Source organism: Anomalospiza imberbis, chromosome Z (assembly GCF_031753505.1).
Source record: "Anomalospiza imberbis isolate Cuckoo-Finch-1a 21T00152 chromosome Z, ASM3175350v1, whole genome shotgun sequence".
NCBI classification, from domain to species: Eukaryota; Metazoa; Chordata; class Aves; order Passeriformes; family Viduidae; genus Anomalospiza; species Anomalospiza imberbis.
Window position 1 is genome coordinate 10,507,659 of NC_089721.1, and position 26,976 is coordinate 10,534,634.

General features: G+C 36.8%; 1 protein-coding gene and 1 long non-coding RNA gene across 2 annotated transcripts in view; one reads left to right on the top strand and one right to left on the bottom strand.

The window, feature by feature from the left end:
• Positions 1-26,976, bottom strand: part of PRLR (prolactin receptor) — a 60,124-nt gene that overhangs the window by 4,606 nt on the left and 28,542 nt on the right. Inside the window, exons 2-10 of the mRNA XM_068176906.1 lie at positions 11,897-12,010; positions 10,810-10,942; positions 8,465-8,634; positions 7,528-7,694; positions 6,597-6,738; positions 4,504-4,636; positions 3,136-3,305; positions 1,725-1,894; positions 730-874 (exon numbers count right to left, since the gene is read on the bottom strand). Of these exons, the coding sequence (XP_068033007.1) occupies positions 730-874; positions 1,725-1,894; positions 3,136-3,305; positions 4,504-4,636; positions 6,597-6,738; positions 7,528-7,694; positions 8,465-8,634; positions 10,810-10,942; positions 11,897-11,966 (1,300 nt within the window). The 5' untranslated portion in view covers positions 11,967-12,010. The remainder of the gene's footprint in view (positions 1-729; positions 875-1,724; positions 1,895-3,135; positions 3,306-4,503; positions 4,637-6,596; positions 6,739-7,527; positions 7,695-8,464; positions 8,635-10,809; positions 10,943-11,896; positions 12,011-26,976) is intronic.
• LOC137465126 (uncharacterized) lies at positions 12,805-26,718 on the top strand. The gene is made up of 3 exons (XR_010994563.1): positions 12,805-12,933; positions 14,445-14,518; positions 26,065-26,718. It is a non-coding gene; the product is annotated as an uncharacterized lncRNA (long non-coding RNA).

Here is a 26,976-nt window from a genome sequence, read left to right on the forward strand (position 1 = left end):
TAAACTGCCAAATTTATTACCAAACAGAGGCCTTCAGCAGCACAGACAGATCTCAACAATCCCTGTAATATCAAATAATGAATATAATTTTTACTAATGGTACTGCACAGGAAATAAACTGCCTTGGAGAAATCATACAAAAATGCATGAAGAGGAAAATTTTGTCACAGCCAATTATACTGATTGGGTTCAAATCTAGTTGTACCAAAACGGTAGTCATTTCATTATTAAATACATATCATACAATTAATTAAATGCTGGGTAAAGTGACCTAGGATTACATATTTTTAAGGATTTTTATTGTAATGTAACACTTTTTATACTGAAGTGCTTATTTCATATTAATTCTGCATAAAGAGTAATGAAGAGCTGTTGCTATCTGAAGGCAGTTGCTCTTTTTTGTCTGTGTCACAGTTTTAATGCAGTTGCCAGTGTTCTTTTAATTAAAAACTACCATAAAGAGAACAAATGAGGCAATAGACAGAAAGGACATGGTTTAAATAAGCAAAGAAATTATTCACCCTCTTAACTATATCATAAAATAATGAAGGGGAAAGGTATCTGGGTATGGTACAGTAATGATAAGGATTTTGTTACCTTAGTGATGATGTTCTCAATCTGTCCTAGGGAAACTAAGGGATCTGCATGGGAGCCACAAACAGCTAACAAAAAAATATAACATTAAATTGCATGTAATAACAATTATGGAAAGGATGCCTGGTCACTCACCAGTAGGGATCTCAATATACATTTCTGGGCTCCACTCACTCCACAATCCATGGTGGTCTGGTTTGCAGTGAATCTGTACAATGTACCTCTTTCCAGGATTTAAACTAAACATTTTGCATTGTGTTTGCTGTCCAACAAAAATAGTCTGGAAATAAAATAAATGTCACAGCTAAGGTTTTGGTAATCAAAATGTGAATATAGAATGATTCTGGATATATTTTCCTAATAATTTTTGAGCAGGCATGGAATAATGGTACATTTATTTTATTTCTATAGTTTAGCTTTCTAGCAAGTGGGAATGAGATCTGGCTCTGGTATACAGTGCAAATTAAACTGCTGTAAAAATACATCATGAATTTATGGCAAATAGGAGAGGAGCTGTGGTAACGGTAGGAATTGCAGTGGTGACAGGAAGAGGAGGAGGCAGAGATGAATGAGGGAGGAAGAAACAGAGATGGAGAAAGAAAATGCAGAGAGGAAGAGGGAATGTGGAGTTGTGGAAATGTACAGGGTAATTAAAAGTAGGTCTTGCAATGCTCAGAGGGCCAGAGGGAAGTGCAGTGGGAGGGAGAAGGAAGGAGGAGATACAGAGGTGGTTTGGAAGTTCTGCAGACAAGAAGGGAATGGAGTCAAACACCAACAGCTGGAGTCTTTCATTTGCCACTCAGCTGCTTAAGTTGTAGATCCTGGCCATAGAAAATTATTATTGTTGTGTGGCCACTACAATTACCACCTGATGTTTATTTAAATAAATTTAAATTATTTTATGTAATGTCACTGAGCTTTCTGTTATCCAAGAAGTGCTTGTGGTTAAGAACAAATTATCATGAAAGAAACATATCTGAGATACCAGCAGGAAATCATAGGTCACACATGCACTTTTGAAAAATTATGAACTATTTAGAGTGTCTGCTTCATGACTTTCAGGCATGGGACCTAGCTGACAAAATCTAACTAGTCAGAAAACATCTAGCAAAAACTTGTGACATCCTTACCTCCCATTCCTCTCCTTCTTCAGGCTTTAGTTGCAATTCATATTCAAGGGTAAGCCATCCAGATCTGACATCAGCCAGTGGTGGTGGAGACCATGTCAGGACCAGATACGGTTTTCTCTTTATTGACTTTTTTAATTCCAGAGTTATATTCACGGGAGGATCTGGCTGTACTGTTGAAATAAAAGAACTGTGAATAAGAATCTTAAGTAACTTTTTCCCTTGTAGCTTAGGAAGAAATATAAATTATGTGATTGAAGAATTGCCATCTCCATTGGGTCTGCTAATTTGGAACTGCTACTGGAATATAGAAATCAAGAGGTTTCACATAAAAAAGTATGGATTTATGAACTTTAAAACTCTTCTGAATAGTAGTAAGTATGTTGAATTCATGTTTGAGATTTGACTTAACCATTTATCATCAAAAATATTTTTTCTTACATTTCCATTTATTGTTACTTTTCGCCACAACAGTATTTCAAAGTTAACAACTTTAATGTTATGTTATGAAAGTTGTGTTCTACTATAATCTTATCAAAGCTTGGCATAAATATTTAGGAACACTGAAAACATGGATGCAGCTAATGAAACTTGTCCCCTCCATCTTTTACATTCAGAAAACACAACCACATGATCCCTACACTTTTAAGTAAGGATACTTAAAAGTAAACCAAGCATATTAAAGCTCTGTCTGTATATAAAAAATAAACCAAAATGGAACACAGGTTTCTTCTACAGTCAGGCTTGCATCTTCCTCAGTTCACAGGTAGAGCTTCTGCATATTGTGCATGTATTTTATCACTGTCTGATCAAAGATTCATCAGGTCATTGCACTGAGGTAACCTATAAAGCCATTTCTCCAGCAGCCTTTTTCCATTTGCCAGATTCCTGGCAGCCAGATCCTTGACAACAAAATGGTTATCAAGGATAATGTTCCGTTCCCTTAGATAAAACCCTAATTATTTGTTCACAGTCACTCTGTAGAAAAAGTCTGAGAAAGAGATTATCAGTACACTGCTATAAAAAGCACTAATGCAGCTTCTCTTGGGTCTGGGAACTACTTTTGGGTAATCAGATTTAAATATTATTAGTTAAAAGATCAAATTGATTTCTGTTGCTTGTACAGTGGAAAAAAGATTTTAGCTGGATGATGTTTCTTAGGGTTTGACTACAAGAAATATGGAAAACCAATAAATGTTTATCTGAACATAACTAGCATTTTTGGCTTCTTCTGAAAATAAGATGGTAAAGGGATGAATATTGATTTGTTATTACACTAAGTAATATCTTATTTATATAAGTTTTTAACTTGGATATAATACTACATATAAGGAGAGCTGGAATTGAAATTCTTGTGTCAAAACCCATGATTCTGAATAATTTGGTTTCACAGAAACTACTTTTTAACTCTTACCTATGTAAGTCACATCCACATAATGAGGATCAGAGACATTACTTCCCATTTCATTAGTTGCCCTCACAGTAATATTGTATATGGTCCAGAAAGAGGTGTGCTTTTTATCGAAGTAGCACGAATTGGGGCCTGCAGTTTTGTAATCTGGACATTCATAAACTTTTTCTTCTCTGAAATGAAAGAATCCCAGTGATTAGGTTACACAGACTAAAACACCTGATTTTGGTTACTAGTACTTCAGCATTATTTAGGGCTGGATCTGATTTTTCACACCTGGCACTGTGAAGAAAGTCAGAAAACTGCTTCCAGCCTGAAGAGTCATTGGACAATCCCAGAGACTGCACTAAGCATTTTCTCCACCAAGTAAACACCACAAAGCCTGAAGAATTTAGGCTATTGCAGATGCAGCTGTGGGCTAGTACAGCACAGCTCTTAATTCTCTGAAAGCCACTGTCCACTGCACAGCCCAGAGCCCATACATATTCCAGAAGTGATTGCTGAAATCTTCTAACCTATCTATTAAAAAATATGTATTTCCAATGTTCATCTCACACTTACAGGAATTCTGCATATTACGCTAATATGCTTTCAGAATTTGTTTGGTCTTTCATCTCTTGATAACTTAAAAAAAAAAATCTACTTAGTACTCTCCTTCACATCCATACCCAAGCTTCCCAAAGTCAGAGGAGGGGTAGGAGACGAAATTGAGTATGTAGTATTTGTTTTCATGCTCTTCCTGGATGCACAAAAGAAAAAGTTATGGATGTGGACCTCTTACTCTACCATACCTGGCTAGACCAGTATCTGTCTGGTCTGAGAGCCCACACTAAGAGTGGGCTCTCAGCTGACATTTACAGAGTTTAGGTAATTGTAAGGTAGAGCAGTACTAGGTGAAATAAAAAGGACCAAAAGACCTAAAAAAATGTATTGACTCTTTCTTTAAAATGAATATTTAGCACTTTATCTGAATTCCAAGGAAAGATTACAGAAACCAGGAGATATTTATACCTTATGAATACTAGTGCAAAACAAGCCTTATCAGAAGATAAAAGTTTTAGTATCTGGTCATTTTGGAAAGTTTTATTTATAAGATTGCATGTTGAAGAGTTTTAGGATTGTGCAGTTGTATTGTGTACTAATACACTGAAAAGACAGAATTCACAGTAATTATATACCTGCCATTATAAAGAGATCAAGATTTAATATTTCGGTTTTAGACATGTTGCTGCTTTAGTGTGATGCTAGAACATGCCACTGGACAAAACCATGGACTACAGAAAACGGCATCTCCCAAAATAAGAAACCAATGAGGATTGATTTTCCAGGTCCTTCCAACAAAACACTGAATAACTGTACAGCACTTATTACCCCTCTTTGCTGTAAAGCAAAGTGTGTTTCGTCAAAAGTCCTCCATCTGAAGCAGGTTTCCACCAACAAGTAAATGTTTCTTTTTCAGGAGAACGGCACTTTATTATTATAGGCTTTTCAGGAGGTAACTGTTCTGTAAGAGATAAAGAAATGAACTAATTATTAAGTTTAATTCATTAGGTCCATCTTGAATTTGTAAAACAGAGAACAGGAAAATATGAAAAAAGAAAAAGTTTTGCTTCGTAGTGGCACAGGAAAGGAAAGACAATTTGCTGCTTAGGACAACAACTTGCTACTTTTGCCTCGATTCAGAATTCTCTCTCACTGCAGCCGCACTGAAGAACAGTTTTAGTTTTCTGCCTGTGGCTTTCTTCTGCCCCAAAATCTCATAAAGGATGTTGAAATACTGTCATAGCAGGCTCTATAGAATTATTTAAAATACACTCTACTATATCCAAATAGATTGGATATCTATTTTCTATAGTGTTCTGGTTTCAGCTAGGACAGAGATAATTTCTTCTCAGTAACTGGAATAGTGCTGTGGTTTGGATACATAGGAGAATAATTTTCATAATACAGGGATATATTGTTACTATGTCATGGTTATCCTAAGCCAAGGACCTTTTTGTGTCTCCTGCTCTGTCAGTGAAGAGCTACAAAACAGAAAAAAAAAGGTTGGGAGTGACTATATGCAGGACAAGTAACCTGACCAAGAGGATTCCATAGAACATTATCTCCAGCATACAAATTTAGGAGTTACCCAGAACCAGTGACCATCAGGATTCAGAAGTGTAGTCTGGCACTGATCAGCAGTGGGTGAGCAAATATATTGTCCATAATTTCCCCCCCCTCCCTCTTTAATCATAATCATAATAATAATCACAATCATAATAAAAAATATTAGTATTAGTATTACATTTTACTTTGTTTTAATTATTGAACTGTTCTTATCCCAACCCACAGATTTTACCTTTGATTCTTCCCCTCATTCCACCATGGTGACATATGAGTGAGCAGCTGTGTGCTGGTTTGTTGCCAGCTGAGTTTAAACCATTACATACAAAACCAATTTTTGTCAAAATATGTGTTTTAAGATTGTTCTGTTTGTTTGAAAGGTATGCTGTCATTTTCTTTTGCTTTTAGGTAATAAATGAAGACTGTAAATGTATGTCTATTTGTTTGTGTTCTTGGCAGTAATTTGCTTCTGAAGTACTCAAAATATACAGAGAAGCAGCTCTCATATTTCACTGTAATGTTTTTATGTTCAGTACTCAGGCTACTTGCATGATTGCTCCTGAGCAAGTTTTTATAGTTTCAAGAACAGCACTTAAGAACTGGGTGGAGAAAAATGCTTGAATTTTGAATATGATGATGCTTGTCAAAACCCTGAAGTGATTGAAACTTTTGCAATTATGTATTTGTTGCAAAAATATTCCTATTACATCAATAATGCATATTTTCTACTATGTACAGGAGAGACATTGATTTTCCAAATTTCTAATTTCTAAGGCAGATCTGAAAATGGGACATTTAAAAAATATTTTTCTATTAACAGTACTTCAACAATATCCATGTCTAATAATGAATAATACAACTAATAACTGAAGAAGTTTTGAGACAGCTAGGCTGAAGTTTCTGGCAACAAGATATGATGTCATACATATTTAATGTGTCTACTCAAATCCAGTAAAACACAGATAGTGACTTCCATGTGGTAGTATCTGTAACTGTCATGAATGCTTTCAGTCCAGGCCCTTATACAAAAACATTACCTCATATTTATAGCTACAGACAAAACCAACATGATTTTTAAATAAAGAGACAGGTACAATAAATTATTTAGGCACGCCTGTATCAGAAGTGACTTCCTAGTAAATCCCACCTTGTTTATCATAGCCAGTTTCAGCAGAGGATCCTGAGCAGATCAACAAGATTAACAAGGCAATTACACAGAAAGTATGGTAAAATGCATTGAGCACTACCAAGTACCCATGTGAGAGGCCAGGTTTTCGGGACTGGCATTTAGACACCTTCACAGCATTGAACATGCTACACTTTAAAAGCAATTTACAGAGCAGCAATCATTCACTCACCTTTAGGGATCTGAATGCTTTTTTCTGAGCTCCACTCGCTCCATTCTCCGAGGTCTAACATGCAACGCACCTGAACAACATACTTCACCCCAGCTTTCAGGCTGCTCACCTCATAGTGTGTCTGCATTCCTACAGATACTGTCTGTAAAAGAAAATGGACTGGGGAAAATAATAAAGAATTGGACCACTTAAATGAATAAACCATAAAGGAATAGCCATGAGTCTGATTTCTGAAAGTCAGGGAAGTTAATTTGCGTATTTATAAGATATCAATTACAAAGAAGCAAAAGTAGTGATTTAGCAGAAAAAAGGTCACTGCTGATTTTGATATTCAAGAGCATATTGAACTGTAGACTTCCTAATACTCCATCAAATACGCAATGCAAGGAGCATTACAAGTACCAGCCTACATATAAACCCCACATTGAAATTCTTCTCAGTGACTTTAAGTGACTTTCTCAGACTCTTCTAATTTCTCCTCAGAACTATTTCAAAATGCATAGCATTCTCCACCATTAAGGCATCAACAAGCTAGGGCATGTGATTATAAGTTTAAGAATGATGTTTTGTCCTGAAAACTCAGCTGAAGCAGTACTGAAGCTGATTCCTAGAAATATGGCAACAGGTGGGGAATGCCACTGGAAATAGTTAAATGTGAGTAGGCCACAACAGAATTTCTGAGAGCCAGGTTGCCTCCAACTGATCATGTTGAAGAGGATGATGATAACTGGGTTTTGTCATACATAACATTAGGATGATTATGTAAATATATTGAATTTCACCGTCTCTACAGACCACTCCATTTTTCTTTCTTTATTCAGATTTGGTTACATTAATTTTTCTATTCTTAATTTTTTATAGGACCAATTACACTGAGACAAGAGAATTCACTGAATACAGCATTTATAAAATAAATATATTTTTCCCCTACCTCCCACTCTTCCTTTTCCTCAGGCTTTAGTCGTAGCTCATAGTGATATACATGTGAATTAGAGCTGGCATCAGCTAATGGGGGTGGAGACCATTTTGCCCAAAGGTATGACAGGTTAGCAGATGTGTTTGTTTCTAGAGAGAGGTTCGCAGGAGCATCTGGCTGAACTGTATAAATGAATGAAAAGTGTGCCATTTAATTTTGTCCCAAAAAAAACCACCTCCTTTATGGTTTTGTATGTTATCATACTATTTTCAGAAGTCTTTCGTTTTTCCTTTCTCCTCAATGAGTTTAACTAGCTCCTGAATTCCAACAGTGTCAGCAAATCTTAAACTTTACTCTGAATTTGTAAGGCTAAGGAAATACAAATAATAATTTTATAAGGCCACTCTTGCAAAATTAAAATGCCAGCTATTTCATAGATAGAAAAACTAAGTATATTATAATTAAAATGGTATATTATGTGTGTGCAGAAAGTAGAATGGAGTCAGGAATATAAAATACTACAGAAAGCCTGTATAATGCTCAGGCAGTTATTTTTACCCTTCCAAGACTGCAATGCCAGCAGTTAAAAAGACTTTTACATTTTAAATATTAGATACCTTAACCTAATTTGAAAAATTTATAATCCACATTGAGTCTAATTAAAATACTGCAGACAACTAGAAAATGAAGCAAATTTTTCAGCTAAAGTTAAAAGTTTTACATGTTTATACATGAAATTCTTACAATCAAGTATGTAGTTACTCAATTTAAAATTAAAACACAGTTTTCACATACATTTAACATCCATATTTTAGATTATCTGTAAATAAACACCTCTCAATAGCAAGTTTCACATCATGAGGAAAGAAATCTTTCACCACTGCTTGCTCTAGGATTAAAAACTGCTCACATCTCCAACTAGTTTGTTTTCCATTTCATTCTTTGATTTTACCTATGGAAGTTACATCCACATGCTGAGGATCTGAGCTGTTACTTCCAATCTCATTCGTTGCCGTTACAGTGATAATATATGTTGTCCAGGGATTAGTGTGGTTTTTATCGAAGTAGCAGGAATTCGGACCTGATGTTAGGTAGTCTGGACATTCATAGATTTTTTCTTCACTGAAACAAAATTATTTAATAATTTAGGAAATGAAGCAATGCAGATAATATTCTAGTAATGGAATAGATTCAGAAGAGAAATCTGAAATATTTGTGTATACACACACACACACACACACACACACACACATATATATATAAATTTAAAATTTTATATGATATATATCTATAATCCCATCTCTTGGAAACATTTTGGTACATGTCAAATGCCATTACCATAAATGCTTCATTTACATTTTTGTTGCCATTGTTTTGATGAATGCTCTCACCCCTTTTTGTATACATAAGAATAAATCAACAAAATAATAGAAACAGAAATTTCCAGAGACAGAACAAAGAAATTTTAACAATATTTATAAGCAAGTAAGAGGGAAATGAAAAATATTTCCTTCAATTAGATAAGTTGCTAAATATCTTTGCATATTACCCCTAGAAATTAAACTTATGGGCTCTATGGCAGAGAGTTCTTTTATTGATTAGTTTGTTTTCAGCAAGGTCAGAAAATCATTTAGGTTGGAAAAGACCTCTAAGATTGTCAAGTCAAGCTTTGACCACCTTCTCAACCAGACCATAGCACCAAGTGCCATGTCCAGTAGTTTACGGAACACCTCCAGAAATGGTGACTGCCCACCTCCCTGGCCAGCCCATTCCAATGCCTACCCATCGTTTCAGTGAAGAAATTCTTCCTGAGGTCCAATCTGGATTGGATTCTTCAGGAGAGGGATTATTTTGTGCCCAAAGCTGGCCTAGGTGATGTACTCAGAGCCTACCTGAGGTGAGAAGAACTATACAAACCCAAAGCATCAGCTGATGTGATACAAGAATGAACATTAATTCCTCTATTATGCTTTATGTACCATCAGTAATAAGGTTTCTTAGTTTCCAGGCAGTTTTGTCACAGTTCACAAAGAAAAGATGGGAGAAAAGAGTCTATACCTAAGAGAAAATAAGCCTAGAAAGGCAATTGTGGCCCACGTCTAAAATGCTTGGCAGGGCCTGGGCTTAGAAGATTTAACGAAATGGATAAGCACTCCCATCCTTCCCTAAGCAAAATTACTCTGGGCAATGACAGGTATGAATTAAAATGTTCATTAAAGTTTTTGATCAAGGCTGAAACATCTGGGCTTTCATAAAATAAAAGTTCTCAAATCATCATTGTGTGTGGTAACTTCATTAAAGACTGCATCTTTTTCTGCTCAATGACTTGGAATGTTTAATTGTAGCAGGGATGTCTGAAGCTTTATCTTACCTATTCTGAATCTCCCTGGATTTGAAAAAAATGTAGTCTCTGAGCCTCCCTGCTTACTTGTCCCTTTTCAAAGACTAAATGTTTTCAGGAAGAAAGTATAGTTAAACAAAGATAGACAAGTTAAGTAAAGTTGCCAAACATATGCACTTCATTCCTGAACAGGATGAGGAAGTTGAGAATTTATCAAAATATTAACTTTTGAGATGCGATACCTATGTCTCATTTCACTGCATTTTGGGAACCATTGACCACAAAACCAAAAGGAGAAAAAATGACTATAGTCCAGATGGGGGTTTTGGTATGCAGGGTAATGGACAAGCTCCTTGGCAGGGCCCCAGGGGCCCCGCCAGCCCTCACTGCCCAGCCCTTCCATGGGGACCTGGGTCCCAGGTCTCCAGTTCAGCTGGTTTCCAGCTCCACACAGCCCTGCCTTTCCCAGTCACAGCCCCCTGAGCCAGCCCAACCCCTGAGCTGATGTCCCAGCCCAGCCTGGCCTCAGCCTGTCCCTGTCCCCAGGAAAGTGACTGATGCTGAGGGCTGGGCTGCCTCCCTCCTGCCCTCTCCATGGCTGGGGTGATGGGAGATCTGCTGCCCTGTGGTGCCCTTATGCTTCAGCACTCAGAGTTCAGCTGAAAGCTGTGTGCTTCCCTAAAAGATGGGCAAACATGCCTTTGCTCCCAGCACATCTTCAGACAAGTGGGATTTTTGGTAGATGAGTTTCAGGAGGGACAGGCTGAAGATTTGGGGCTGTCAGTGGTCATGTTTTCTTCCAACAAGGGAAGCCATGGATCTTATGCTGCCCGTGTTGTCTATCTGAGGTTAAAGTGGACTCATAAAAACAACTTTAGAAATTAATGTTGTCATTCTCTTGGTCTGTCATAACCATCACTTTATCACTTACAGAGTACATATGCACCACTTGTTACCTGTTCTTGCTGTAAAACAGGGTATAATTGTTAGGGAGTCCTCCATCTGAGCCAGGCTTCCACCAACATGAAAAGGTTTCCTTTTCTTGAGAACGACATCTTATTATCTGAGGTTTTCCAGGGTATGATTGACCTAGGAAAGTGCAAAAATCCAACTAGTTAAATTAGAAGTGGACAATGCTTTTGGATGCTTGAATGATAAGTCAACAAAACATTCCTTTTTTGAAGACAATAAAATTACATGAAACTGTGAACTGAATTGGGCAAATAACTCTGCCTGGGAAGAGGATCAATATTCTCAGAAAAGCAAATATATTTTACCTCAAACTTCAAAAATGGCTAGTAGAATGATTTTGCTTTTTAACATGAACATTTATTTTTTACCTAAACTCAAAATGGTACATTTATCTCCAAATTAAACTATGAAGATAGGAAATAAATATATGACCTTTAGGATTTGTCCCCATAAACATTACAATTTTGAATCTTCAGATCATTTTAAGATTCAATTTCACCTTCAACTTTGCAACAGAACTGAAATTCCATTCTTTGTGCATATTTGGGGTAAATTATAGGTGAGAAAATTACAAAAAGGAGGAAATCAATGGGCTAGATGGAATTTTTTGGGTACTGGCAACCTGAATGTATTAATTAATTGTTCAAATATTCCCTGTTAATCCAAATACATTTAAGAATATTTCTTGTTAAGACTACTTCTCATTAACTTACACCAAGAATATAGACCATACATTTACATTAATTTTAAAACAACAAGTGTGTGAGCTTTTAACCTAAGCTTATCTTTATTAAGTTCCATGTAATTATCTCAACTAGTGTAACTATTCATATGCTAACTCCCAAGAAGGTGACAGGTGTAAAGTGAATACAGGGTGTCAGTATTGCCACCAAACAATCCTTAAATTAATCGTATAAAACGAAAAGACGATTCCAGCCATTTTCATACCAAACTTCAGAATAAAGTAATTTAAAGAGGTACACGGTCAGGATAGATTAGGTAAAGCCTCAGACTTTTCTAAAGAAAGTGTCTTAAGGAGAAAACAAGCATTTCAGGAAATTTTGTACTTACCAGTCAGACCTACTGTAGTCAGTGCAAGCTGCAAAATAATTTGAACTGATGAAATGAATCTCTGTTTCATGATGCCTGTCTCTCCTCAGGAGGAAGTATCAGATCAAGGGCTCACTGAAAAACATGGCATCATGCACAGTCAGTAACAATGCTCAGCAGGTAACACATATTGCTCAACTTGTCAAAGTCCTATTTGAATGGCAGGTAAATGATTCTTGTTCTCTCTCAAAAAGGTGAGGCAACACCAGCAGTTCCACTTTGGAAGCTGAAAACCTGAATCTCAGAGAAGCAGGTAGGCCTTCCTAGAGGTCTCTGAATTATTAGCAGTGCTAGGGTTACAATTTCTTAGCATTAACAAATCTTGCATATTTCTTTGGCATCTTGGGATACTGGGTTCTTATCTTAGAGTTCTAGATTAATTAATTAACCTAAGAAAGCAGCCTGTTAGCAAAGAAATATACTTTTACCCCTTCTGATTCAAAGAAGAGGTCAACTTGAACTCTGAAAGTCCTGAAAACAGAAGGCAAATAGAAAAGGTCCAACATTTATTTAGAAGCTTATGATTTTTGATCCAATCTCAAAACTTCTCAATATTTAGGACTGTCAGTGTTGAATTCAGGATCCCTTGAGATGAAGAATGTTACTCTTTCAGTGCATTCAACCAATTGTTTTTACTGTACTTGATTTTGTAGTAAATTTCAGCTGAAATATAGATTTGTAAATGGTCACCAGCTGGGACCAAGACCCAGTCCCTGCCGTGGGCTCACGCCACTAGATGTCCTCAGAATTCAGGTTACAACTCGGTGCTCTGGAGTCCCTGCTGCTGCTAGATCTGTTTGCTTAGCCTGAAGAAACGGATGTAACAACTTAAAGCAAATCTCCTGCCTCTCCCACCAGTAAACTCCTTGCTTGGAGATGACTGCAGTCAGCTTCTCGGTAGCCAACCTCAGCCTCCCAAACTAAAGAAAAACAATTTAGTACCTAAATAGAGAGCTCCTTATCTCAGCTTTCCACTCCTACCCCTAGCACATTCACAGGTACATGTATGCTTGCAACCCATTCCGTGTAGCACAGCATGGGAACAAGCTGTGTCCTTGGTGAGGAAAAATCCTTCGTGGCTCATCAGATGACTAATTTTTCAGTACGTAATTAATTTTGTACATCAAGAAACTATAATACATCATCATCCAAATGTTTTTCAAGTGCAAAACCAAGTCAAGTATCAGTTAATGAAGCTAAGTCTGAAACATGTTTATTGTGGACAATGTGGAAGAGAACAACAGTTGGCTACATTTCCATATGCCTCTTCTGAATATCCAGGCATGTTTCAAGTGTGTAACTGAGCTACAGGCTGGAAAATTGCATCTGGGTTAATTTTAAACTCACTCAGTGCATTTTGTGCATATAAAAACAGTGAAGAGAGAACCACTTAAATATAAATTCCAGCTTGGTGTAAACACATGCAGTCTTTATTACTGTAAACAAATGACAGGCACAAACATTAGTGTTAACTTCAGAAATTACCCAATAATAATTATATAGCCCCATAGAAATGGGGCTATATAATGAGGACCCAGATGATTGGGCTCATAAAAGGTACATTTTTCTCAGGCAAAGGTGAAATAATGAAACTACAACAGTAACTATTTCATGTACATATGATAGTATTTACAATATTTCATTACTTCTAAAAATAGTTGGAACATTTGAGAAACAATGTACTTTAAAACCAAGACTCATATGGATAAAGACCTATTACAATAATTTTGTTTTTTTTCTTTTATGTAGGTACCTTTCTGTGTGAAGAATTGATAGAAAGAGAAACTGATTACACTGGCTGAAAGAATGATTTTTTTAATACAACAAAAGAGAGGCATCATCAAGAAGGATCTTTTTTAGAGCACTCTTCAAGGAAAATGAGATGATTTTGTAAACTGAAGACCTAAAGAACCAAATTAATAGCAAGAGGAAGAAATTAATGCATTAAAACAAAAGTATTTTTCCTCTGGAGCTTTTGAAAATGAGATGATTGTGAACCACTTCTGTAATGTAGCTGTGTGAAAGGACAAGAGGGATATAGGGAAGGAATATGGACTTATCAGTGTCACAGACTAAGCTCTGTCTACAGTTCTGGTAACCTACACTTGGGAAAAAAGAACCAAACAGATTTTAGAACACAGCTATGAACATGACACAAAGACTATCTCATGATGGTGGTTTAAAGAATTGGCTTTGTAGTCCATGCAAGAGTGGTTGCCATCTGCAAACATAAAAATAGATAAGCATCAAAAGAGGGAAAATAAGAATGTGTAAAATAAGAATGTTTTCACAGTTGCTTGCTATTCAGTATTTGTGACTCAAATAGGGCTTAAAAGGCTTCTGGAGAGATGTCTTGCTTTTTTGAAAAGGTATTTTTTAATAAAAGGTAATACTCACTTTGTCATAATTATATCTAAAGTGCATCTTTCCTATATATGACATGAAAATGTTTTCATAAAAGGGTAAGTAGTGTTATTGAAGGTGCTATGAGGTAATGTCTCTCTTTTAGGACTGAATGCATTCTTTCATAAGGGATGCAGTGGATATTGATTTGCCACAATGTGATCCAAAACCAAGGGTTGAGTAACTGACAATTAAAAGATCATATGCCTCCTTTTGAAAGTCTTGATTTAATTCCAACCAAGTTATTGCATTCTGACATTCTATCTGAATTTTTCCCTTTTAACTCAGCTGTTAGATAGTATTCAACATCTGTGCATCACATGCCAGAATGCAGTGCTCCTTGATGGAAATGGAAACTATTACTGGTGTTTTAGAATGCACAGAAGAGTTAGATATTCCTGTAAAATAATTCTGCCCTGGAATTAATAATATATTGAAATTGTAGGTTTGAAAACTGTGTTGACAATGCTACTAGATTAAGATGAAAGCTAAACACCAGTACTTAAATCAGGTGCTGTAAAGCAGAGCTGAGAGAAACATGTCCTTGTTCTAATTGACTTTTAGTTCTTACATTCTTTTCTTTCTTTCTTTCCTGGCTCTGCTGATGGATAAATTTCTTGAGGCTGACAGAGAAGTCTTTACTCACTTCTGCACAGATGGAAAAATTTTCTATCTGCAACGTTTTCAGGCTTGCAGGAACAGGAACAACTGTGTATCAGCCACTGGCAATAACATTATGTGCAACACAATTTCTGCTTCTACGGCTAAAGAAATTAAAAGACAAAAGTACTTTACCAATCTCTAAAAGTCTGAAAAAGTCTGGCATTTCCATTAGTCATAATGATAAACAATGTTCATCTTTCAGGCCTGAGAGAAAACAGTTTAAGGAGCCCTCAAAACACCATAGTTCATTACTATTTGAAAGGCTGAACTACAGTTATAAGAAACAAATTATAAAAAAGGAACTCAATGAAGCAAGAATGTGAGAGCTTGCTAGACCATCTAGAACATTCAGCTGTACTGTGGACATGGCAGGAGTCTGCCCTCCCACACAGAGATCAGAAATGCCAACAGGGATACATGTTCCTAGCCATGGCCAGAGCGTCATGGCCAGATGTGTTTCTGATTGACGGTGATGGTTGGGATTATACTGCAAATTAAAAACTGTAAATGTGCAGTGTGGCCACAGCTCTGCTTTCCCTCTCTGAATGAGCCCTATTTGGATGTCTCTGAATCCCTCAAACACCCAACACTGCCTCCAGGGTGATGTACAGACTCCAGAGAAGATAAAGAGCTCAGGCATGTCTATGATCTGAATTTCTTGTGACTGATTCCAGCTGGCAACTTTAAGCACATAGGTTCTGTGGTGTGCTTTGTGAGGAAGCCTAGTACCTGCTATTGGCTATGAACCTAGAGATTCAGTTAATTTACTGGGATTTGGGACTTCATATTTCTGTGTTGCATAAAATGGGAGCAGTGGCAAGGACTTTGAGATTTCACCTGAAAAGCCTTACACTATATTTTTCTGAAATTTCTCTCATAAGTCACAACCCTTGGCAGTCCTTCCTTTGATTAGCAGTCAAGATGTGATAATGAACACAACAAATTGCCTCACCCATGGAGATATGTTTCTCAGTCTGAAAGACTTGAGTCAATTTTGAAAAAGGAAAATCACAAACCCCCAGAGTCTTGAAAATAGTTTAGACCCTTACTTCTCCATCACAGTATTTACACTCTTAATTCCTATTGATTTCACAGAACTGAGTCAGAAATTTTCTTAAGAAAATTTCACTATCTAAAATGACAAAAAAAAAAAAAATGCCAAGAGAAAAAGAAATTACCATTATCCCTACTTTACCAAGGTAAAGAATGCCCAACAGACTCATAGTAGAAGTGTAACAAAAGCTAAAACCTGATAATTTTCTACCATTTTTTTATTTTCTAAGTACCACCTCTACTACCTTTGTTTTCCCACAAAAACAAAGCTAATGCTTTAGCTAACAGTAGTAATCTTTCCCTACCAGTCTCACATTTCCTGAATATTCAGTTTTCTTTCCTGGTAGTTTGTAGGTTTAGCCATAATTCCAGGATTTTTTTTTTACAGCAGTATCTTACAGAAAAGAAAAGGAGTAAAATTTTAGAGACTAGTTCTAAGGAGTAAAATTTTAGAGACTGAAAGCTAGAACTCGCATCAGAACTTGAAATATGCTGTACATTCATCTCTTCCAACTATCAAACCCAATTCCACAATCACTAACTTCTTATAATAATTTTAGGTATTTTTGATATATAGCATAGTCATAAAATATAAAATTACATTTTCTACCTAGGGGATTCATGTATGTGAGGAAGCTTTTTATGCCTCTCTTTCATGAATATCGGATTACTTGAAAAGTTGAAAACCAAAAATTCCATGAATAGTGTATTTCTGAAAGTATCGCTATTTCTAAAACATAAAGAGAAAAAAGGTGACTCTGTATGAGATGTAGATATTGGCACTCTAAGTGAATACATTTAAACACTGAGAGTGATAGAGACAGTGGTAAAATACTGTACATGCTTTCCTTTATCTATTTCAAACAAAATTTTGTAGCAATGAGCTTTGCATGCAGTTTAAATTTTCTCATAGACTGTGCTAGGCTACTTGTTTAAAGGCTAATCAACATCTCCACAAGCTAGGATACGATCAGATAAAAGCTGAGAGGGCTGGGGTAGGAACTCTAGCAGTCTCATCAGAGAAAATCCGGTGCAGGGAATGAGCTACAACTGACTACCAGAGCACAGTCAGATCACTGTCCTCGTGTGTAGCCCACCAAACAAATCTCCTTCCCCACTAATTCATAGACTGAAGGAGGTAGAACACTAGGGACGCAGTAGAATAAAGGTTTTGGGGAGAAAATAAAAGTTGGAGAGAGAAGAATGGGAAATAAGGGTAATAAACCGTTCAGTTCTGTGTAAACTTGTGGCTTGTCAGACTGAAATGTGTGCCTGATCATTGTAGTCTACCCTAAAATCTCATTATACCCTATTTCTATCTCCTGTCTGGGTATACTGTTCTGAGTGGTGCCTTCGGATGCCAGTGAACTCTAAACAGGATTAGCCCGTGAGGAAAGAGTTGGATTGCAAACCTCCAGGTTTAAATGCAGACCCCACACAGCTGAGGAGAGCAAGAGGATCTGGGACCAACTACTAGGTCAGCTAAACATCCACAAGTAGCAACAGGGGAAATCCATTCCTTTATGTGCAAATGCACACATATATATGTAGATCTACATGTTACGGCATTGTTGGTGTGCATAGCCCCTGTGTGCGTTTTGTGTCCTTGTACCCACTCTCTGGGAGCAGCTGCTCAGCTTTGCTACAGGCAGAAACTGAGTTTAGGGACCTACAGCAGCCTCACATCTACAGGGCTGCCTGATTGAGCTGACTCTAGCACACTGACATGCAATGTTTTACCAAAAAAACCCATACTTTGTTTAATAACCTGCTCTTTGCCATCCACTCCAAATACACTATTCTGTGAAGAAAGAATTTAGATGGGCAACTTATCTGCCACAGCAATAAAAACTACTATACATTAGGTAACTAACTTTGAAAACACTAGCTTCATCGTTGTTTTTCTAACAAAATCTGTCTGTCAACAATCTGAAACAAAATAGAGTGTTTTCTAACAATAAGAATGGTCTGTACCTCCCTGAGACCAGGTGGGAAGACATATTACTCAGTTACCAGGGTATTCTTTTGTTTGGCTTCATTTCAGTAAAGCTAATGAGAGCAATAAAAATACCATGAATTTTTTTGGCAGCTAGACATTGTGCCATTAGAGAGGAACAGTTTAAATTGAGGGTGATAAATGGGTTTTTTTTTAATGTGCATATTTAAAAGGGCATCAATAATGTGCAACTGAATATGGCAGAAATAATGTTTGCAGTTGCTCAACCATGGCATAAGGTGAAATGTAGTTTAAAGATAGAGCTCAGTGAGTGGTTCCTGCTTTAGAGAGGACAGAAATCTGTTCAAGAGTGTGCATGCTAGGAACACTGTTTGACTCAAGATTGGCTAAATATAATCTTCTACTACTTTGTACTACATCAAAACATACAATTCTATCCTTCCAGCAAATTTCATTCTGCTTTCATTACTGCCTTTGTCAGGAAGTGGTGTTATGAACTAGTGTCATGTCCCTACATATGGCTGACATAAAATGTGTTTTTTACCAAATTTGCAACAGTGCTGCAAGTGCCGGCTTCATAATATCATCAATTGGAAAGGATCATGATGGAGTAAACCTTAACCTTCTGCTGTAACCAGACCAATGACTCTCATCTAAGTATTTCTACATCAAACAACCGTTATTCAATTCATATTTATTGTGACTGTCCTGAGAACAGAGACAGATCCTGCTGTCTCAGGTACTGTAAAAAGAACATATCCTGCTCTTGAGAACTGAAAATATAAGTAGCCAATTAATAATACAATATGGAAAGAAGGCATCTAAAAAGCAGGTCAAACTTGCATATTTTTGAGTAGAGATGAAAGATTATTTTATTGGTAAAATATTGTCAAAATATTCCATAAACTGGAAACTGCCTATGAATGATCAATTTTAGAAAATTAATTTTGGAATGTCACAAATTCTTTTTTAACCAAAGTCAATGAATGAAGATTTTCAAAATTCCAAAGTGAACAAGTATCATCAAATCACATAAAGCATTTTGTTTTGCAGTTTTCCAGTAGCATATTTTCTGACATCTAATCACATATTTTTAGGTTTTCCAATTTTCCAATAAAATCATGTTATGATGAAAAATTCCTGATAATTTTTAATCATACACAGAATTCCAATGAGTAATGCAATGTCATGAAAATCTTGCTATTTTGACATTTCTGGGGGAAAATGCTGGTGTAGAGGTGAGGAGGTTTTTTGCAGAGAGACAAAAATTATGGAAACTTTAGAGAAAACAAAGGAACAGGACTTTGGCTGTAGTAAAGGGAACACAGTAATGGACATAAGTGTGAGAGGTTAGTGGGAATAAGACAATGGGGAATGACACTGAAGTGGAAAAGAAGAAATAATGTGTTGGGACCAGGCAGTAGAAGGCCAAATGAAGTTGTAATTTTGAATGTATTCCATGATCCCATATAAGTTGCAAAGCTCCATCCACTGGATGCTGACCCCCAACAGCCTTTTCTTGGTGAACTGAGGCAGTGGGGTTGGATGGAGGAGAAGCATCTCCTGTATCCTAGTACCTGCAAGCATCAGTGGGGCAATGCTGAAAAAAGCTGTGATCATAGCTACAGAAAAGCATCTTTATTCCCTTGTACTGGGACAGCCCATTTTGGCTGAGTCTCGGTCTGGAGTCTCTCTTTGAAGCTTTAAGACTGTGGTAAGACTCTAAAAGAAACCTGGCTGTGGGGGAGTGAATTTTCTTCAATCACAAGTATGCTTAGCAATTAACAGTATTAACAATGGGAGCTGAGAATAACAACTGTTTTCTGTTTCAGTGTTCTCTTTTTCAGGAGGTCCTCAGTATGAGGTTGTAAAAGTAACTATTTCTTTGTGCTTTTCTGAGACTTACTGTATACTTACACTTGAATTGTTTAAGTGACTGTATAGTTATTCTGTGAAAGAACGCAATTACCAAAAATTACTACTCCAATCAAACTGATAAAAATACTCAATGTCCTATTATTTGTGAGCATGAATACTTCTCAAACATATTCCTTACGCTTCAGCTTGTTGGTAAAAGGGCTTTGTGGCTGCATGCTAAAGGCCACCACTGATGCCATGTACAGGTAAGTGGCATATTGGTTAGCTAAAAGAATGAAAAACTGTTATCCCGGTAAACCTAAAACCAATTACTTATGAGAAATTACTGACAATAATGGGAACAAAACAATAGTAAATCTTCAGCCTTCAGTGTGCTGAGCTTAAAAGAATTATCTTTTGATAATCTTAAAGCATTATACCCCCTTTAATACTGAAATACGTGGATATGCAGAGAGGTATCTTTACCATGCCTAGATCTAATCTTGGTGTCATTTTATGGATCTACTTGGGTACCTAACTCCTGAGTAAACTTGTGTCTAACACATTTTATAAACAGATTATTCTCTACAGGAGTTTAGATAGGTGGCATTTATCTCTAATGTCAGTAGAAAAAACAATGTCCTCATGAGGAGAGTCTTTATACAGAAAGTCAAATGTTCAAGCTACTGTGAACTCTTCTACATGCTAAACCAGTAATAGTATCAATACTGCTCTATCACAGCCCTGTTAAGTTCTACATAGATTGTCATCTTCCAGGGAAAAAAAAATTAGCAGTGGAAGAATACTGACATTCCTAAAAGCTGAAATGTGCATTCTGAGGGAATTGAATTCACCCTTTGATCAGGAGTACAAATTTCTCTTATGATTTCTTCACAATGAATTTATAAACTGAGTGAAGTATAGCACTACCCTGCTCTACTTCCCATCTTCAACTCAGGATGCTAAGCTTTGGAGATTCTCAGCTATGGTGAATCGTGGTTTAGATTCTTCTTTTGTTTTGAAGTATACGGAAATGACCCTGAGGTTGCAGACTGTGAGATTTTGATGCACTTGTTTACAGAATAATGACTAACACTCTAATCTCTGGAGGTTAAAGGTAAATTCATTAATGAATTCATTCATTAACCAATTCACTCATTAACTCATTTGCTCAGCTCCTTAGGAACTGCAATGACAGCACTGTCTCCTGTTGAGGAATAGTAATATTTGCATTTCTAGGCATAAATTAAAATGTGTTAAGAATCTATTTGAAGAAACTAATTTTGCAAAGAAAGAGGAAGCTTCACAATGCAGCAAATACAAAAATTAGCTTCAAAAATAGATCAACTATCTGTGGGATATTAGGTTTCAGAGCATAGATGGTGTTTAGTTTTAGACAATAAAATGCTTCTCCCTTACCTCTGCTGTATCAAAATTGTGCCCAACTAGATTAACATGAATGTATCAGTTTTCCCTGCTCCTCTTTGGAGTTTGCTCAATTGGTTAAATAATGAAGAAACAGCTACTTAACCATTTGGAGAAGAAAATATTTCAAGGATAAAAAAATATATTCTACACTAGACTAAAATCTATTTTAACACTTTTCTCCAATACGCTTCTGCTATTTGGTGAAAATAGAATAAAATGAAGAAATTTTGGCAAGGGCATATATCAATGCATCAGGCTGCACTTGTTTTTCAGCAAATATTCTTGATTCACTGCATATTGTACAGCTTCAGCAGCTGTGAAATTTCTTATTTGCACAAAGTCTCAGATTGGATCTATGGTGTATACAGTAATTACCAAGTTTTCTAGGCCTCATTACACTGTGTATGACTTAACCTTGGAACACTGGAGTTGATGCTGGTGTCCTCTGTCTTTGAAATGGCATGCTTCTTCAAGATTATAAATCCACATTCAACTTAGTGGCCAAAGGCGAAGGTGGGAATGGGGTATTGTGACCCTTTCAGAATGATCCTTTCAAAGCTAATTGCAAGAAAAAGCATCTGATTTTTACCTAAAAGAAACTGAAACCAAAATTTAAAAGTTTCAATAACCACAGGTAGAGAAAAATGAATTTTTTTTATGTCCAAGCATCTGAAATGTCAGTTCTGCATCTTTTAATACTACAAAGGCTATCTCACAAAATCATAATGCCCCCGCCCCCACCCAAATTTGTAGTTAATACGTCTGAAATAGCAATGACATTTATTTTAGAAGTATTTTATATCTACAAGGAATCAAAGAAAAGGCATAAGTGTCAGAAATATTCATGCTTGCCTTCTGTAGTGTGGACTTAATGGTAGGTTGCAACAAACTAGGAAATTTTAGTAAGAACTGATATGATTTTAAGCATGGTTACTTAGATCACTAGAAATGAATTATCAGCCTCTATAATTACCATCAATCCATTTTGTTTAATATCTCAACACAGTCAACATTATTTTTAGGTTTTTTGTAGGCACCCAGTTACCCAATCATATTTAAAAAGGTTAAAAAATTCATTTTGTGCGTAATCCACTATATTTTTTCCACAATCCCTGGAATAAAAACCTTATGCTGACATTTATGAAATGGCAGGAGGAAAAATGCTGTAACTCTGGGTATTACTTTAGGTAATAACAGCAAGGCTTTTCAAAACTTGCTTGCATAAAGGCTGGCCTTTTCTGTTGATATAAAAGTAATTTCTATTGAACTTGGATCCATCCTTTAGTCATTGTTACTTGCATCTTTTCAAGTTATTTCTTCAGTGATGCCTTTATGTTCATATGTCTGAGTTTGCTTGGCTTCATGCCCTAGGTCACAGCATATTTTATGTAATTTAAAGGGAAAAATCATGGGAGACTAGCATAGTCATGTTCTAAATTCCTCTTTTAATTTAATCTTTGATTTTCTCCATTGACAGTATATTGAATATATGATCTGGTGCTGTTAAAATCCTGGCACCAGACTTTCTAATTGAATTCAGATTTTTTTTTTTTTTTTAACTGGGCATCGTAGAAACCTTAAGCCAAAACTGTTCAGGTTTCTGTCTTCCTTAAGGTCTGCTTCCACTTGAAATCTGGGCTTCCTGCAGATGGTTACACCTCTGACAAGGTTGTCAATAAGACAGTCTTGGGTGATGAACACCAGCACACAGAACAAAACAGATGTGAAGCAGCTCCGAGAAGAACTCTGAGATGATCAAGTCTCACCTGTGACTGATCTCCACCTTGTCAACCAGACCACAGCACTGAGTGGCACATCCAGTCATTTCTTGAGCAACTTCAGCACCTCCCTGAACAGCCTGTTCCAATGCTTAACAACTCTTCCCATGAATAAATTCTTCCTGATGTCCACCCTGGCCCTCCACTGGCACAACCTGAGAAAATTTCACCTTGTCCTGTCACTTGCTTCCTGGGAGGAGAGGCTGACCCTCACTTGGCTACACTCACCTTTCAGGGAGTTGCAGAGAGTGATAAGACCCTGCTAGAGCCTGCTTTTCTCCAGCATAAAAACCCTCAGCTTCCTCAGACACTCCTCACAGGATTTACTCTCTAGACCCTTCAATGACTCAGTTGCTCTTCTCTGGACGTGAGCTCACAGAAGACACTAAGGCTCTAGGAATTAGCCACAAATGTGCATAGAAGAGGCAATTTTCCTTGTGCCCTACAGAGTTTTGTCCCAGGTGCTGCTGAGAGTAGGGAAGTCAGTTTGCAAAGTTGCTGTCTGGATGAAGAACAGGTTTTGAGGTTAGCTCAAGATGGTCTTTCAAGACACAAATAGCAATAGAACAATAAGAGGGCAAACCTGTTGCAGACAGTATGGATGGGTAATTGAAGCACTTTGAAATCTTTAGATGTGAACATACATTTTAAAAATAAGTAGACCAAGTGAGTCATGAAATTCCATTGGGTTGTAAATGCCATTTTTCTGCTTTTTAAACTCAGCTTTCTTAAAGCTGATTTTTACTTCATTTTCATCTGCATTTAAACATTTGCATAGTTATGTTCTATATAGCATGTTGATTGATACAAAAATTATGAACTGTTCAAAAATACTGATCAATTATTCTTCACAGATAAATGTTGCTGAGTAACAAATACAATATTTTCAGTTTAACAGAAGTTAAGCTCTGTGGTGTTCTTAAACTGGTTCAGAAGCCTACAGCCTACCTTAATTCTCTATTTTGGACCACAGAGTGAATTCTGGATGCACAGACACCCAAAATGACACAGATTGAGAGTCAGCCACAGGCATACATATCTGAACACTCAGCAATAACCCTGTGTATGGATATGTTACTGCCCTTTGAGGAAGCTGTAAGTGCAGTCAGAATTATATGTTACTCTATCCAGATAACAGATAGACCCCAGCTTTGGAAAGTTAAATAAACATGGCAACATTTAGCTACTGCTCCCAGCCCACTTAGTGTTTGATACAAAAAAGAAATCAAGGGGACGGTGCTTTTAATGAAGACTTCTGTAACATCCCTCCTCCAGAGGTGAAAAAGAACAATGGTTCTACAAGTTGCTGATGCACCCTGGATTTCAAAATCTGCTCCACCATTTCAGTTTCCCACTCTTACCGATCAGCTCTTTAATCATATAAACAAAATACCTTCCTTGAAAGATGAAACACGTGCTTGCCAACACTGATGTATGCATAGATGCATATGAAAGGAAAAGGTCACGGACTCTTCTTTAGGTCTCAATACCTCTAACTTAAGCAAGAGTCCTTATTTTAAAATCTGTGTTTACCTAGAAGAGTTACACAATTATGTGTATACAACAGTATAGAAAACCATAAAATCTCCAAGTCAACAAGTACACAGTAACAATGACACTGCTATAGAAAGTATAGCCCTTTATTCTTCAGGAATCTGAAGGCTTAGTAGCAGGCTCTCAGAGTCTGTATTGCTATGGAATTAAATTTACTAGTATACTTTAACATGAAATCAGTTTTATGTCACTGAATTAATGTATTTTTGCCACTTAGTGCATTAATTATATACAATTATTTATTTACTAGAAACCAAAAGGGATGGGAAATAATTTGTTCTTTTAGTACCACGACAGGGCAAGTACTACAGATTATGGGGTAAATGCATCAAATGGAGATGTAAACCACCTGTGGAACACAGTGCTGCACCAATAATATCAATAACTATGTTAAAAACCAACTGCAAAAATACAGACAGCAAATGTTAAAATGAGATGCAATTCTCCACATTGGCTGCTACTGAAATTAGTAGGAACCTTCATTGGTTCAAAACCTTTGAAACTAGAGTCTCAGTTTAGACCTGTGCTGCTGCTGCATAAGACCAGGCATTATTTGTAGTTTCCACTGTGGAAGTTCAAGTTTTGGATCACAAAATTCTACATAAAAGGAGGGGAAAAAATTGAGAGCAGACCATTAGTGTAATGGTGGACACCAAATCTTCCAGATACCATCCTAGAGTTTGAGAAGACAGAAGGGAGTATCAGCAAGCACGTGTATGTTCTGCTGATGAAGAAGGAGAATTAGAACTCACCTCCAGGGTTTTACTCCCATCCTTTCCAGTAGCTGAGCCTCTGCCATCTTGTTCATCTGCAAAATGGGTGGGCATTTCACTGAGATGTGTGTCTTTTTAACTACACTTACAGTTTCCAAGTTGATTGAAATTAATGTTTCCAAGATAATTTGAGGACTTCAGATTGAAAGGATTATTATGAGATGAATTATTGGTAGTAGTGATTTTGTTGTAAATAACTAAAAAAATCCAAATGGCAGAAATTTTAGCAAACATTTCAAGGAAACACAGAATGGATGAAGTTAGAAGACCTCTGGAGAATGTCTTGTCCTCTGCAGTTCTTAAAGCAGGGTCAGCTAGAGCAGTTTGCTCAGTATCACATCCAGTTGGGCTTTGACTATCTCCAAGGACAGAAATTCCACAATCTCTCTGGACAGACCTTGCCCCCATTTGACTGCCCTCACAATAGATATGTTTTTTCTTGTATTTAAGTGCATTTTCTTGTACTTGTGTTCATGTTGTTTCTTGTCCTTTCCCTGCATGCCACTGGGAAGAACCTGACTTAATCCACTTCACTTTCCTATTCCCCCATTGATGAAGTTCCCCCAAAAGTTCTGTTTTCCTGGTAGAAAGATTCTATATCTTTATTATCTTAGACATCCTTTTCTGGACTTACTGTGGCATGGCCATGTTTTTTTCTACCAGGGAGCTCCAGATAGAATACCAGGTGCTTTAGTCTGAGGCTGTCAAACCCTTCATGACAACACTTGAAAAATAAAGCTGAAATATACTCAATTCCATTGAGTGAGAAAGGGAGAGAGAATGAGGCCAGCTCTGAGAAGAACTTTGCTTTAGAGCTCTGCAATGCTCATTTTCCACTGGTGTGTATGTATAAGAACTGGCACAGAGGATCAGAAAATTCTGGTTCTAATCCTGAATCTCCTATTTTATTTTATATGATCTTCTTCCATTAGTCAAAATCCGATTCCTGTTTTAGAGGAAATCTGCTCCTAACAAAGGCATCAGCCAATGACTGAATTCCTTTACAAACCACTTTAGTTTTGACTTTACAGCCAAACCGTTAAGTCACATAAATTCTCAACCTGGGAAGAAACTGTCATTCTTCAGAAAGTTCATCTGTTTATGTTTGGCTAACTGCATGGAAAATAAAAGCTTTGTTATGTCTTGGTATTTTTTTCTCTCCTTCCATTAGCATTCAGGTTGGTAACTCCTAATGAAAACTACATGATTGGCATTTCTGTTTGAGTGTCATTTTCACTGATTGCAATGGAGCTATATCCCAGAACGTCTTAATGATAATCATTTTATAAAAATCCTAGACTGACAGCACACATATTATTGCTGAGAAACATGAGTCTTTGTCCTTTATAGCATGTACAAAATATGCAGGTCTGTTTTTCCTGCAGCTTAAGTTACACAATTGTGTTTGACACTAAAACCCAGCCAAGGTCCCTACTTTTATGATCAAAAGAGTACTAGGCTATGACATCTGGGTGGAGCACCTGACTGTGATGGGTTGGCCCTGCCTGGATGCCAGGCACCCACCAAAGCTGCTCTGCCACTCCCCTGCTCTGTCAACTGGTCAGGGGAGACAAA